The following is a 14,350-nucleotide window of genomic DNA, read 5'->3' as shown; positions in this document are numbered from 1 at the left end:
ATTACAAGACTTCAGACGAGATTTAATAAAGCATTCCAAGGTGAGAAGAGCTTTAAAGAATTTAAATGGAGAGAAGAGACAAGCAGATCCAAACTGTCAGAATCCAATATGAAAAGAACGCTGCAGAAAGCAGCGAGCCAACTTTAAAGACTCCATCAAATGCCCTGAGCCATCTCAGAAAGTTCCAGAAGTCCATTCCAGCAAGACACAAGAAGATGCCTTCTGAAAGATCACACTATGCCCGGGGAAGAGCTGAAAGGCCAGTAAGTGATAAGAACAGTAGGTAAAATAATGGTGGATGACTCTGACCAAGTCTCTGTTTACCCACGGTGGGAAACACCAAGAATACTTCCAGGGGAAACACAGAGGTTACATCAGCCAGGCAACACCAGGAAGAACTGGCAAGGCAGATGAACAGCACTCACTAGGCAAGGTCAACACTCTTCTGAAAAATGAATGTAGATCCCAGCTGTGCAGAGCAAAGTGATGCTAGCAGCAAAAGAAACACAGGTTCTTTAAAATGACACCAAGGGAGCACACCAGTGAAGCACGGGCTAGAATAAAACCCAAGTATTGAAAGTCATTTATTGACTTCATAGGGACAATGCTTTCCTGGAAAATCAACATTAAGAGTCTGCAGCGTCTTAGTGAAGACCACCAGCAAACGTACTGTCCCCAAAACAAGTTTATTCAGTGAGGCAAAAACCAGGAAGTAAGGCAGCAAAATCTTTCCCCAAAAGAAATTAACCCAAATCCTTAGACCTGGGTAAAACCCAGAGCAACAGAAAGGTCTTGTAGAATGCACAGTCCTATGCAGACCCTCCTTCATGGCACAGGAGGGTGAAAGAACTCTGGCCACACCGAAGGTGGCAGCTGCCAACCCGAGGCACCCTGCAGGTGAAACCAAGAAACAGAGAGATATTTCCACACACTGCACCCCCCCCTCCCAGCAGCTCCCAGAAACAGCAGCCATCAGAGACTTCCTGGGAGATGCCCTCACCTCCAGAGCATTCTCCTGGCCCAACCCCAAAGCAGGGGGAGTCTCCCCACCACCACCCACTGCCTGAACCGTGGAATCTCTCTTCCTGCTGGAGGAGCCCTGTCTAGACTGGAGGCCCCAACACCACTTCCTAGGGCTCAGCCGAGGCCCCACCACAGGGGCAAGAAACCCTTCTCTTCTACAGAGCTAGACACCACAGGCTGCCCATCCCTTCCACGAGTCCCATGATCACCCCACCAGGGAGACCACCACCGCTGATACCAGGAGAACATCCTGTGCTTCCCCTTCCTTCCACCTGCTGTTCCCGTAGACCCTTTGAGAAAACACAATCTTTTCCTAAATAAGAACTTCTGTTTGCCCCAAAGGGCACACTTGGACAGAGGTTTGGGGTTCTAAAAACCGGTTTTGACCAGCATAAAATCTACTCTCACTCCTCAAACTGTTTCCTCCAACAGGCTAACTAACTGTTCCTTAGTTCAACTGTTACAAGCTCTAAAAGTATAGCTGGAATGCATGACAGCTGTCCCACGGCTCTGCTGGGCAGAATTTGTACCCCCTCAAGACTGGTGGGAAGGGAAGCCAGTCTCTGGACCCGCAGGGGTCAGTGCCCTTTCCTCCCTGAACACCTGCCTTCCCCCACTGAGTCTATCCCAGAAGATGGCAGCAGAGTGTGGTTTAAAGGAAGGACCAAGAACCTTCCCTTAGGCATCCTTCTGAGAGGGTGGAATGTGGGGTGGTGAGGCTGGCTCGGATCCTGTCCCTCCATCACAAAGGTCCCAGTCTAATGCCTGGGGGAACAATGGAGCACCACCTGAAGCCACAGCATGTGCTAGTTAGACGCTACAAGCCCTGGAAGACCAAGGAAGAGAGAGCCACAGTGAAATAAGGGAGCCCGAAAAGAAATTGGAGAGGATTAGTCCTACCAGGTATATTAAAATATAGTATTACTCTAATAAAAACAAAAGGAAAAATTCACAAGGGCTTGGAGAGTGAAAGAGAAGATGCATCTCAGGTCGTCATCTTACCCCATGGCGATTTGGGGGTAAATGGGATGGGTGAAGATTCCTTGGGCACCCCTCCCTCTGGTCGGTAGCAGAACTGTCCCTGAAGGAGCAAGGAGGGAATGACACCACCATTTCTGCATCCTTTATTCTTATTGCGTTTTCTTAGAATTTTTAAACTCTGCTCAGACAACGTTCAAGGGCGACTCTTTCGTCCTTCAAGATGAGGTGCCTGTACAGATACCGAGGAAACGAAATCATTATTTGAAAGAAAAGAGATTTTTTTTAAAAAAATGGAGATCAGTCAGCAAGCCCAAGATAAGCATTTCTACTTCAGTCACATCCAAGAGTCTCCTAGACCTTCCCTTGTCACCTCTAACTCACCCCCATTCCCATCTCGACCCCCACCCCCGGGCCTGGGCGCGGAGACTCCTCGTCGCCGCCCCCCGCCCCCAGCCTTCCTCCACCAGGACGCCCACCGTTCCTGGAAGGTGGGGTGCCGAGGCTGGGCTCCCGGGCGACCTGGCCTGGCGACCACCGCGGCCAAGGCTGAGCTCCCCAGCTGGGCCGGCCACTCGCACGTGCCTCCTCCGCGCGCTCCCGCCGCCCCCGCGGCTCACTCGGAGCCGCCGCCGCCGCGCTCGCCCCTCCCCAGCCTGGCCCCACTTGGCCGCGCCCGGCGTCCCCGGGAACACAGGGACCCCCTCCTCCCGGGTGACCCGCGGCGCGCCGGGAGGGGCCCCTCGGCCGTGCGCCCGGCAGGTGCAGAGCAGCCCGGGACGCAGCTCTCGGGAGGCCCTAACCCGAGCAGGTTCCCTCCGCCCACGGCGCTCCGTTCCGGAAAGGGACCCTCCTTCCCCACGTGCCTCCGCCGTCCTCCCCCCTGCTCCGGAGTCCTCTCCCGAGGCCGTTTCGCGGGCGGAAGGTGCTGCTGCATTTTCTCTTTAGTAATAAAGAACAGCCTCCCACCAGCGGCCCTCTTGGCGCAGTGGGCAGCGCGTCAGTCTCATAATCTGAAGGTCCTGAGTTCGAGCCTCAGAGAGGGCATGGCTGTTTTTGCCTTCCTAAAATCTGAAATTTAGAGAAAATAATATTAACATGCGATACCAACCAGTAAGGTAGGCTCAGGTTCAGACTTCCAAATCCCGCAGCCCCCAAGAGCCAATCTGTGAGCCGCGGGTATATGGAGACCTTTTGCAGAGCTGAGCGTTAGTACACACCCCCAATGACCGTCCACCCTGTCCACCCTCCCGCCAACCAGCTTCCAGCCCAGAAGATCCGGTGGTAGGCGTTGTCCCTAGGTGGTTTAAGAGAGCCCCTTGGGTTTTGATGGTGTCCAAGCTCTGAGTCTTGCTATTGTTGACCTTTTCATTTTTGATAGTTTACAATTAGATCTAATTGTTGTGACATTCTTTATTAGTATTTAGAAGTACATTTCTTAATTTCCAAAACAGGGAAATTCTTAAGTTTTCTTATTTATTTCTATCTCAATTGCATTGTGTTCAAAAACATGTATTCTGTAAGAATTAAATCTGAATTTCTGCCAATATGGGGTCGTTTGGTAAATGTTCTGTGGAGTGGACTATGTATGAATTCTGTAGTGGTTGTGTGCATTGTTCTGAATTTTCTAATCGGTTATTCAAATCTTTATCCTCATGAAATTTTGTTTGTTTCTGTGAGAGGTACATTTGTCTATTTTGTCAACTTTTCTTTTATGTATTTTGAGGCTCCGTCAAGAGTATTCTTCAAACCCAGGGCTAAGGTCATGCTAGGCAAGTGCTCTACCATTGAGCTGCAACCCCAGCCTGAAAGCAGAGTTCTTTTATCTTCCTGCTGAATTAAAACCTGAATTAAACACATATAAAGTGTTCATCTATATCTCAAATACTGGTTTTTGTTTTATATATATGTTGTCTAGTACAATACAGTGACATTGGTTTTCTTTTAGTGTACACGTGAAATATTTTTCATAGTCTTTTTTGTTACTCTTTCCGTACCTTTATGTTGTCTCATTTAAAAAGTTATTTTAATTCATTCATACAACCTCTATCGATTAATTGAAATATTTGCTCATTTACATTTAATGTAATTGCAGATATATTTAAATCTACCTAAGTTTCTCCTTTTTTTTTCTGCCTGTTCTTTGTTGATTTTCTTACTTTTGTGTTCTTATTAGTTTGGATACTGAACACTTGTTTAATATTCTTTTTGTAATTAGCCTAGAGATTATAATACTACTCTTTGACTTATCAACACTACTGTTAATTGGGGCTTTTACTTTTTTCTTTTTTCCAGAAAGGAGTTTGTTAGAATTTCTTGGTCACTCAAAATTATTTCCCTTCAAACTTATGTGACTTTGTTTTCAATTTCAGTTCTTCTGGACATAGGCCTAGGAGCAGAATGGTAGATCACATGATAACAATATGTTTAGCATTCTGAAGACTGCCAAACCATTTTTCAATGTGGCTGTACCATGTTGTTTATTCTTTCATCCCTTGATAGACATTATAAATTTTGGAATTCTTTGTTGCTATGGCCCAGAAGAATAGATTTACTGATGGCCTCTACCCACTGTTTATTTTTCAATGGATGCTAATTGCTTATATTACTTTGAGGAATACCAGTAACAGCAGAGGTAGGCAAACTCCCCAGAAGGACAAATCTGTCCCACTGCTTCTTTTTACATATGAAGTTTTATTTATAAAACTCTCATTCATTTATGTATTATCTGTGGCTGCTTTCATGCTACAGCAACAGAATTAAGCAGTTGCAACAGAAAGTCACACAGCACAGACTAAAATATTTTCTACCTGGCCCTTTAAGAAAAAGTTTAGTGTTTCTAACACTACAGTAACATACAGACCTCAAAACTAATAAAAGTTCAAATACAGGTTTATTTTCCTCCCATGGACTATTAAGTCCAAAGTGGGCCTCTCTGCCCTGCCTTCGATGCATGAAAGCATCCTGCACAGGATGCTTCTGCCTTATGATTGTAATGCCCTGGGGTCTTCACCTCATTTACTTTGAGCTGGTAGAATGAGAAAGTCTCTGGAGGGGACAGGACATTCTGCCTCTTTAGGCCTGGCCCAGAAATGGTTCATATTATTCAATCATGTTCCCCTGGCAAGAACTGGGGACATGACCATGTCTAGAAGCTGCAAAGGATGAGACAGTTGGTCCCAGGCTGTGAGGATTCCTTGAAGTGACAACTCCAAGCTGCAGATTTCAATGGGTGGCTGCTACCTCAGCCATGCAAAGAGGCAGATGGAAGAGGACCAGAGAGCAGGACTACATCCCTTTATTTCAGGAGCTGGGGCTTTTTCAAGGAAATACTGCATTCTCAAATAGGAGGAAGGTGTCCTGAAATAATGAGATAGGCAAGATAGACTGGTACCAAATGCCAGGATGAGGACCAGGGCTTATACAGAGTGAGGTACGAAGAGGTAGCTTGAAGTAGGAAGTTCCTACATTACCCAAGTGAGACCCACAAAGGGAGCCAGCCTCAGGACATGGGGAGACCATCTCCTGGGTTTCTAACTCAGGTAGTGACTGAGCATCGTGGGTCTAGCCACTTCCTGATACCATCTGAAAGTTTGTACATGTACGTCATCTTTTGGTATCTGTGGGGTACTTGTTCCAGAAGCTCCCATGGATAGCAAAATCCCTTTTATAAAATAGTATAGTATTTATATATCATCTGCACACATCCCCCACACCCTTTAAGCCGTCTCTAGATTACTTACAACACCTAATACAACCCAAGTGCTATGTAAATTGTTGTTACACTGTATTGTTTAGGAAATAAAGAAAAAACCTCTATATGTTCAGTATAAAAGCAATTTTTTTCTTAATATTTTCAATCCATTGTTGGTTGAATCCAAGGACACAGATAGAACCCACAAAGGCCTAACTATACATATTTTTTTTCTTGAGCTTTTTAAAGATTCTAGTAATTCTTTGATCTCGCAGAAAAAGATTACAAACAGAAGTAAGTCTGGTCTATAATTCCTGTCCCACCTGCAAGGAAGTTAAGAGAGTTCGCTTCCATTTACTAAAGACAGGGATAACCAATCTATTACAATGACTTTATTATTTGAAAAAAAAATGGACACATAGCCAGGCATTTTGGATTATGCTTTGCTGTTTTATTAATTAAAGGCCATATCTCATAACATTTCCTGCCAAAACCCAGAAATCAGAGGCAGAAAAATAATATAGGAAAAGCCTCAAGCCATATAATTTAAAACCCGAAGTGCAGGCTGGAGGTGTGGGAGAGGGCAGAAGACGGGCCATGAGGGCTGAGGCAAGAGGGCGACAGCTGTTGAATCTGCCCAGCATGCTAAGTCACACTGGCTTCTCGGGGTCTTCACTGGGAGGACCATGGTGCGTGATCTTCAGTACATGAGCTGGTAAACCGTGGCACTGTTCTTGGAGCCCGTGACCAGATACCGGTTGTCAGAGGAGATGTCACAACACAAGATATCTGAGGACTCCTTTACCTAGAAGGAAAGAGGGGGTGGAAAGAGGGATGGTATGTAGGGGCTTGAGCCAGGCATGGGAGGTAGCCTTTAGGACTATTTCCAGGCTCGCACAGCCCAGAGGTTTGGTCTGGAGACAGGGCCCGGTCTTGGGGCTCGAGGTAGAAGCCGTGAGTCCACGGGATCTTGACTCTCAGTGCTCTCCTTGTGAAATGCCCTGGGTCGCTGTCTTAGAGGCACTGCCCGGCACTCTCTCTCTCTCTGGGTCCAACATCTGGATCTAGGGCCATGAGCTCCAAGTACCTGGTTTGCACATCCCTCCTCCGTACCTGAAACAGCCTTTGGAGAGAAGGTGCCGCTAAACAATGGATCGACTCGTCCAGTGTGGTCACAAAATAGCTGCCTGGAAGAGGAAAGAACAGAGCGGGAGCGAGAGGCTGAGCCCACACCCAGTCCCAACTCTGTCCTCAACTAGATGGGGGGAGGGGGACTCTCTCTCTCTGCCTCAGTTTTCCTGTCTGTAAAAATCAGAGACGTGACCCAAACCATTGCCTTATCTGCCTCCAGCCTCCCCTCACACACAGGATGGTGACATGTACCACTGAATGGGACCATCAGGTGGCTTGGTGCCACTTCTGTCTGTCTGTCTTTGGGCTGTCTGTCATTCTATATAGGAAGCTCCCGCAAAGAGGCAGCCAGAACAGAAACAGGGGTGAGTAGAGAAAGATGATGGGAAAGTGGGTTCCAAACAGGAAGCGGAGGGCCACCTGCTGCTCCCTCACCACAGGAGGAGAACTTGAGGCTGTGGTGGTGCGTGTATTTTTGTAGGACAGCCTTGAACTTCTCCTTCCGATGAGTGTGTAGGATTATGATATCACTCGTTCTCAAGCCCACTAGCATCCATTCCTCGCTAGGATCGTGGGTAATGCTGAGGATCTGTTTGGAAAAAGTTTTGGGATCAGTATTCAGAATTGCCAAGGCCATGGTGCATGCTGCCTCTTCCAACCTGGACCCCACCCCCCCAGGGGCCGCCACTGCCTGCATCCAACCCCCACGGCAGCAGCACTCAGCCCCCACATGGCTGACCAGGTACCTCATTCTGTAAATTGAATTGCTGAAGCCTCTGGTAGCTCCGCAGGTCCCAGGAATACAAGCTGGTGTCTTCACCTCCCGTCCAGAATTTATTGCCTGCGATGTCAACACAGCGGGACCCGTATATAGGGACTTCGTGTTTCCTGGTGAGAAAACCAACTCAGAGGTCCAGGGGTAGGATGGGGCCTCCAGCAGTTTCAGGGCCAGGGAGTTCCAGATATATGGTCCACACTGCCTCGAATCACCCGACTGCCAAGAGGGGAAGGTGAGGTGTCCCAGCCCAGCCCTTCCCCAGGGGCACCCGAGTAGCTCTGGAGAGAGGTCATACCTGATCAGGATTTGGTTCTGTAAATCCCAGATCTCCACAAATCCTCTGAAACAAGCCAGGCAGATATGAGCGTCAGAGGAGATGGCCAGAGAATAGCACATGGGGCCCGTGGAGGCCAGCTGTGCCCTGACGCGGGGTGTGGGCGCCAGATCCCAGAGAGTCAGGGTCTGGGACACGCCTCCCGTGATCAGGCTCTGCTCATCGGGGAACAGCTTGCAGGTGAGGACACAGTTCTGAGGGTTCTGCGGGGACAGAGCATACTCATGTCACCTTGCCTCGCCGAAATAGAGGCCTTCTTTGGATTCCCCATCCCTACTAGAACACCCTGACCTGCAGGTCCAGCTGGGCCTCAGGGGCCTTGTCCCAGGCGTGCAGAGCACTCTCGTCCCACACCCTGATGTAGCCGGAGCCACACGTGTACACGTGGCGGGTTGCACCACCGACGGCCACCGCATAGACTCTCTTCCCGTGGCGGAGTGTGCCAACCTTCCAGGAATCCCGTGGGGGCCTCTGCCTGACCACCACTTCACCTGGAATGGGAGGCTGGGAAGAGTACAGGGTGGGAGGCAATGAGAGGGTCATGGCCTTGACCTGCAGCCACCCACGGGACAGCATGGTCCTGTCCACTAAGCAAATTCCTAACCATCAATGCATCCAACAGCAGAGTGTGGCTCCAGGCTCCCTGGGCCACATCCCTTGAAGGAGTGTCACTGGGAGCTGAAAGGCCTACTGTGGGGCTGGTGGGAAGAGGAGGGCAGCTTCCTTCAGGGCACCACCACACTCGGGGAGGGAGGGAGAGCGCAGACGCACTGTTTCTCAACTAGCAGGCAGGTGGGAGAGGGAGGCTGGGGGTTAGAGACCAGGACAAAAAGGTACTTACAACCGCTCTGAGGAGTGACCAGGCTTCTCCACTGGGGGAAGGTGAAGAAGAGGGCTGGCCTGCGGAAGACAGGACAGCGACACCCACCGGCTGGTGGAGAGGGTGTCAGCACCGAGAGGTGCACATCTCGGGAGAGGGTTGCTCTCCTGGTGCCAGGCCTTCCTGCCCACACTGTCACAGTCAGTACTTACCAAGCGCAGATCCTGGTAGGAAGCTGTGACAAATGAGAGGAGGAGGCATGAAGACAAGGCTTCCTGTAGGAATCCCCTCTCCCCGGGGACAGGGGGCCGCCCCACCCAGTCTGGCTGAAAGAGCCCCACCTGGGGCCAGCCTCTGCTGCCTCTCCTGGTTCTGCCCCCGAGAACCACATGGCCCGGAGCTCAGAGGTGTCTAGGGTCTGCAGGTCCCACTGCTGCTGGGTCATACCGCTCATCTCCTGATAAACAGGGCCATGCTGCATGGGGGGACATGGAGGGATCTGGAGCATTGCATAAGGACTGTCCGGTTGGTACTGCACTTGTTCATGCTGAGAAGAAATACCAGAGCTTTCTGGCATATTCCTTCTCTCCTCTGGTTCATCATAAATCCTGAGTATACTGAAAGAGTCCTCTTCCTTCTCTCTACTCATGTCCTGGATCAATGAAGTGCCTGAGCCACCTGGCTCTAGGGCTTCAGAAATAGACCCACCAAACAGATCCTGATCCCCTGTAACAGGAAACAGAACAGAGGCAGGAATGCAGATGTGCCGCGCGGGATCTATCTGGAAGGGTTTGATATTCCTTTTTCAGGGCAAGACCTCAAAGTGGTCGCCGGCTGACTTTTGTACTAAGCATTGGCAGCAACAGTCCAGGCTGAGAGTTTCACACAGGCACCCTGAGAGGGAAGGACCAGGTAGGTTTGTTCCTTTTCCATGCGTGGCCTGCATTTCTGGTCATATAAAATCAAACTCACCCTTTCATCTGAACACACACATTCTAAATGAGGGTCCATCCCCAGGGTAAATAAAATACGAGCAACAGGAACACCACACTCCAGTCATCTTGCCCCTGGGAGGGGGCAGGGTGAAGGAGACAAAGGCCATACAAACGCAAAGCATCCCATCTGGATGGACAAGAACGCATAATGATAAAGAGGTTGGCTCGGAGGTAGTGTTTTCTATCCTCTGGAATCGTTCTAAATGGAATCGTCTGTGTAGAATATCCATCCTTGTATAAGGTTAGTGGCAAATAAGGAACGTAACACAGGGTGTTTGGTTGTGAATTATGCCAGGAACCAGGGCTCTGAGGACTTAAGGCAGACCCAGTAACTTCCTTCAGGAAGATTCCATGACAGTCTGTCCAAAAACTAGTCCTAGAAAGGCCCTGGAGAGACTCAGAGCTCTATTCACAGATCATCAGGAGCTACAAGGCACCACAGTCCTCCAGTTAGGAGTGTAGGCTGACAGGTGGGCTCAGTCCTTGGCCCCAGCGGGCACAGGGAGAACCCAGGCCACCTGCCTTTGGGAAGCTATATTGCTGTGTTTGACTCTGAACTAAAGGTTCCATGAGGCTGATCTCATATTATCCTCACAACCGTGTGGGCCACATTTTATTGGTTTTTCACTCATTCATTTACAGAGCCAAGGATCAACCCCAGGGCCTCCAGCATGTCGACAAATGCTCTCCCACTGAGCTACGCCCCCAGCCTGTGTGGGCCACACTTTGTAAATTTAAAAACTGAAGCTCAGAGCAGATGAGCAACAGGTTCTGGATCAGACAGCTAGAAAAACCTAGAAAAGAAACTCAAATGCTGTCTTTCTCAATCTTTTTTCTACCTAACCATTAGAAGAAATATCCACCATAATTACCAAAGCAGTTACCCTTTGACCTAGCTGTTCATTTTCATGAATTTATCCTGCGGATACAATTGGGTCTATACAAAAATATATATACACAAGGTGGGGTATTACAGCACTGTTTGTGACAGCAGACGACTGGACAAAACCCAAATGGCCATATGAGGGGATTGGTGAAATCAATTATAGCATATCCACATACCAGAATACTACACATTTGTTAAAAATAACAAGAGCACATAAATTGACATGGAAAATTCCAAGGCTGTTAATAAGTGGGGGGAAATGCAAAGTTAAGAACAATGTGCAAAATAAGTAACCTTTGTGTGAAAGGATGGAAATGAGAATTTATCCTTCTATATGTTTGTATGCACACAAAAAATCAGGAAGAGTGGTTGCCTTGGAGGGATGGAAGTTGGTAAACTGGAAAGAAGAATGGGAGGGAAATTAGTTACCATGTAGCTTGGTAGAAATTTTGCATATTTGCAGCTACTTCAGCCTAAATTTAAAAATTGTGGGAGTTAAAGCCTCTTTCTCAGCTAATGGCCATTTTTCTCCCCCCTCCATGGTAACCCCCATGATTCTCAAGTAGTTGTTCGGTTAATCTAACACATCCTCCCAGAGATGTGGCAGGCTTCCTTTAACACCAGACACCAGGGCTGAGGCAGCACGGAGCACGGGCACTCCCCGACTAGAGCACCAGACCTCCTGTCCAGGCCCCCTTTGGGAAACTGGGTAAAGCTGTTTAACCAGCACTTCTGACTTCAAATTAACCTGAATTTCATCCTATGAATTAAGGCAAGGTTTTCTGAAAAGAGTAGAAGAAAGGATCAATCTCACTGGGGAGCTCACCCTGCCAGGCAGAGAAGCACCCACACATCCCCCACCACAGGAAGCTCACCTCAGAAGACAGGGCAAACCCCAGGAGGTGCGAAGTCAGTAGAATGCAGGCCCAGCCAGGCCCTCCCCCATCCCGAGACCCTCCGCTCCCGACTCAGGCACTGCCCAGGACTGCTATTTGTAAACCTCAGCCTAACAGATAAGGAAGCCCTGGGTCAGAACTCGGGTCAGCTGTGGGGCCTCTGCCTGAGTGGTCGATTACTAGGCCCATATTCCCAATTAACACTGGTGCCTTTGGGTGGGGGAAAGACAGGGACTTCCCCCCAAGAAAGTTCATGGCCGGAACAAGATGGGGTGATAAACTTGGGGGGGTATAAGCCTTTGAACTGGGTTCCAGCTGCCCTTCAAGAACTAGTGTTTGAGCAAAGGCCAGTTGGGTGCCAACTCTTCTCTCTAGAGGAATCCCTCCCTCCGCTCACTCCCGAAGGCTGACCTTGGGCTGAAGCCCATAGGGCAATCAGGAGAGGGAGGAGGAGCTTTCCCTTTTCTTCTACCTGCTCTGCCTGAACAGGATGGCTCTGTGCTCACTGCCTTTTTACCGGAGTCTCTCAAAGTGAGGACCAGGAAACCCTGCACCTCTGTAGTGGTTCTTCAATATGAGCATCAAAATCCCTGGAGGCCTGGTTCAGAGCCAGTGCTCCACCCACCCGCCCCTACAGACTCTCATTCAGGTCTGGGTGGGGCCCAGACTTTGTGTTTTCATCAAGTTGAATGAAGGGGTGAAGCTGGACACCTGTCCTGCCCAGCTCCCCTCATCTGCTTCCTGACCACCATCTACACCAAAACTACTCTCTACTCCAATTTCTTTCTCACTCATTGGCTTCCTTCCTTTGAAGCAGAAGTCCTAATATGGCTGCTTCTTGGAAATCTTTTACCACCCCTGACCTCGGCTCTCCAGAGCTCTGTCTCTCCCCTCCTCCTCACATCCCCTTTTCCCTCAAAACTTTCGTAGCCACCTATTGTCTTTAAGATAACTCTAGACTCCCTAGCTTGGCATTTAATATTGGTCTCTCTCCATCTCCCCACCCTCTTCCCTGTTTCTGCCTTACCTGACCCCAGGGGACATAAGGGAGCATTTCCACACCTGGGCTTTGCCAGCAGCCGGGGACCACAGATCAGGCTCAGCCAGGCCCAAATCATCCAATTTAAGAGGGGGGTGGAGGAGACCTTGATATACACATAAATCCACACCCTGACTCATGAACCATTTATTTATTCTCACAGGAAAAACAACAAAGACGTAGAGCTTGGATTTTATTCCTAATCTGGAAATATGAGAATTAATTTGGGGAGTCAGAGCCTCACATATACTCATCCAAGATCCCAAACAGGCAGAAGAGCTACAATGCAAATCCATATCTCTACGACTTTTTAAAATGTTTTTGAGGGTCTAAGGCTATAGCTCAGGGGTAGAGTACTTGCCTCCCATGAAGGAGACACTGTATCCCAAAAAAATGTTTGAGAAAAACTGACTGGATCATAGGAGTTCTTTATATATTGTAGATATGCATCATCCTTTGTTAGATATGTGAGAGACCAATGTCTTTAAGCAATCTGTGGCTACCTTTTAACTCTCTTAATGGTGACTTTAGATAAACAGAAGGTTCCCACATTTAGTTGTCTCGTTTACATTTTCTTTTAATTTTTTGTTGTTGTTGGTTGGTTGTTGTTTTGTTCTTCAGTGATGGGGACTGAACCCAGGAACAGTCTACCTCTAAGTTTCTTCCCCGACCTTTTTTTCTTTTTCTTTTTCTTTCTTTTTTTTCAAATTTGAGATAGGGTCTCACTAACTTGTCCAGGCTGGCCTCAAACTTGTAGTCCTCCTGCCTCAGCCTCCAAGCTTCTGGTATTATAGGTGGGCACCATCACTCCTAGCAAGGCTAATTCTTTTTGAGTCTTGTTTGGAAAATGCTTGCTGACCCCAATATCATGAAGATATATGCACCTTCAAGCTTTTCAAAAAGCTACATATTTGACCTTTCCTATTTTTGTCTATGAAATTTAGGACCTTGGTAATATCTAGAAGGGGTTTTAGGGAAAATAGAAGGCCCAGAACAGAGCCTGGGCCTTTCTCAGGGAGGTGGAATGTTGGAATGATTTTCATTAGGCTAAATAAAAGAAGCCACACATGAAAGTCCATATATTGTTTGATTCTTTTCATATGAAATATCTAGAAAACATCAATCCATAATATCAGAAAGCAGGTTAGCAGTGGCTGGAGGGCATGGACCAGGGGACTGAGGCACAAGTGCTTGCTTACTAGGTATGGAGCTCCTTTTGGGGCAATGAAAAGTTTTGAAACTAGATGGTAGTGATGAGTGTTAAACACTGTGAATGTACCCAAGTCACCAAATGGTACACATAAAAGGAGTTAAAGTGGTAAATTCCATGTTATATGTATTTTGCCACGAGAAAAAAATAAGTAAAACCAAAGACTGGGTCATGAGTTAGGGGAACTGCAAATCCCAACAGCATTTTCCCTCTTCACCCTGCAAACTCCAGGCAGTTTTGCCTGTGCTTTTCTCACCTTGGCTCCCCTAGAAGAGCCAGACAGCTGCAGGTGCCTCTTCCAGAAGCTCTTGGCGGTTATAGTCAAATGGGCAGAGGAACCTCAACCCCAGATGGGCCAACACCCGGGCCAGTGTGGGTCATCTGGATAAAACTGCAGACATCTGCCTCCAGATCTTTATTTTGGGGCTGGGTGCCCTCTAGTGAGCAAATGGAGAACAGGCCGACTGTCCTTCCACCTGTAAGGCTGAGTTCCTAGCAGGGTTCACTGGGTGGTTGTGTTCACAAGTAGCCTCCCCAACCCTGGGAATGTCTCTTTCTGTGCACTG

The 14,350-nt window shown here is 48.3% G+C and overlaps 1 protein-coding gene and 1 non-coding gene across 3 annotated transcripts; one reads left to right on the top strand and one right to left on the bottom strand.

Moving 5' to 3' along the window:
* The first annotated feature begins 2,975 nt into the window (after positions 1-2,975).
* On the top strand, positions 2,976-3,048 carry Trnam-cau (transfer RNA methionine (anticodon CAU)). Its single transcript has one exon. It is a non-coding gene; the product is annotated as a tRNA-Met (tRNA).
* Positions 3,049-6,395: 3,347 nt separating this feature from the next.
* Tle7 (TLE family member 7) lies at positions 6,396-9,407 on the bottom strand. 2 transcript variants are annotated; one of them, XM_077793403.1, is made up of 9 exons: positions 9,100-9,407; positions 8,971-8,993; positions 8,780-8,838; positions 8,230-8,442; positions 7,900-8,141; positions 7,573-7,714; positions 7,262-7,415; positions 6,809-6,882; positions 6,396-6,500 (listed from the first exon to the last, which is right to left on the bottom strand). In XM_077793403.1, the coding sequence occupies exons 1-9, from the start codon at positions 9,405-9,407 to the stop codon at positions 6,396-6,398; spliced, it is 1,320 nt and encodes a 439-aa protein (XP_077649529.1). The 2 variants fall into 2 exon arrangements, with proteins under 2 accessions (XP_077649529.1, XP_077649530.1); XM_077793404.1 differs by lacking the exon at positions 8,971-8,993 and having other exon boundaries at positions 9,086-9,407.
* Between the last annotated feature and the right edge of the window lie 4,943 nt (positions 9,408-14,350).

Source organism: Urocitellus parryii, chromosome 15, assembly GCF_045843805.1.
Source record: "Urocitellus parryii isolate mUroPar1 chromosome 15, mUroPar1.hap1, whole genome shotgun sequence".
Taxonomy (NCBI): domain Eukaryota; kingdom Metazoa; phylum Chordata; class Mammalia; order Rodentia; family Sciuridae; genus Urocitellus; species Urocitellus parryii.
This window is presented reverse-complemented; position numbering and strand designations above follow the sequence as displayed.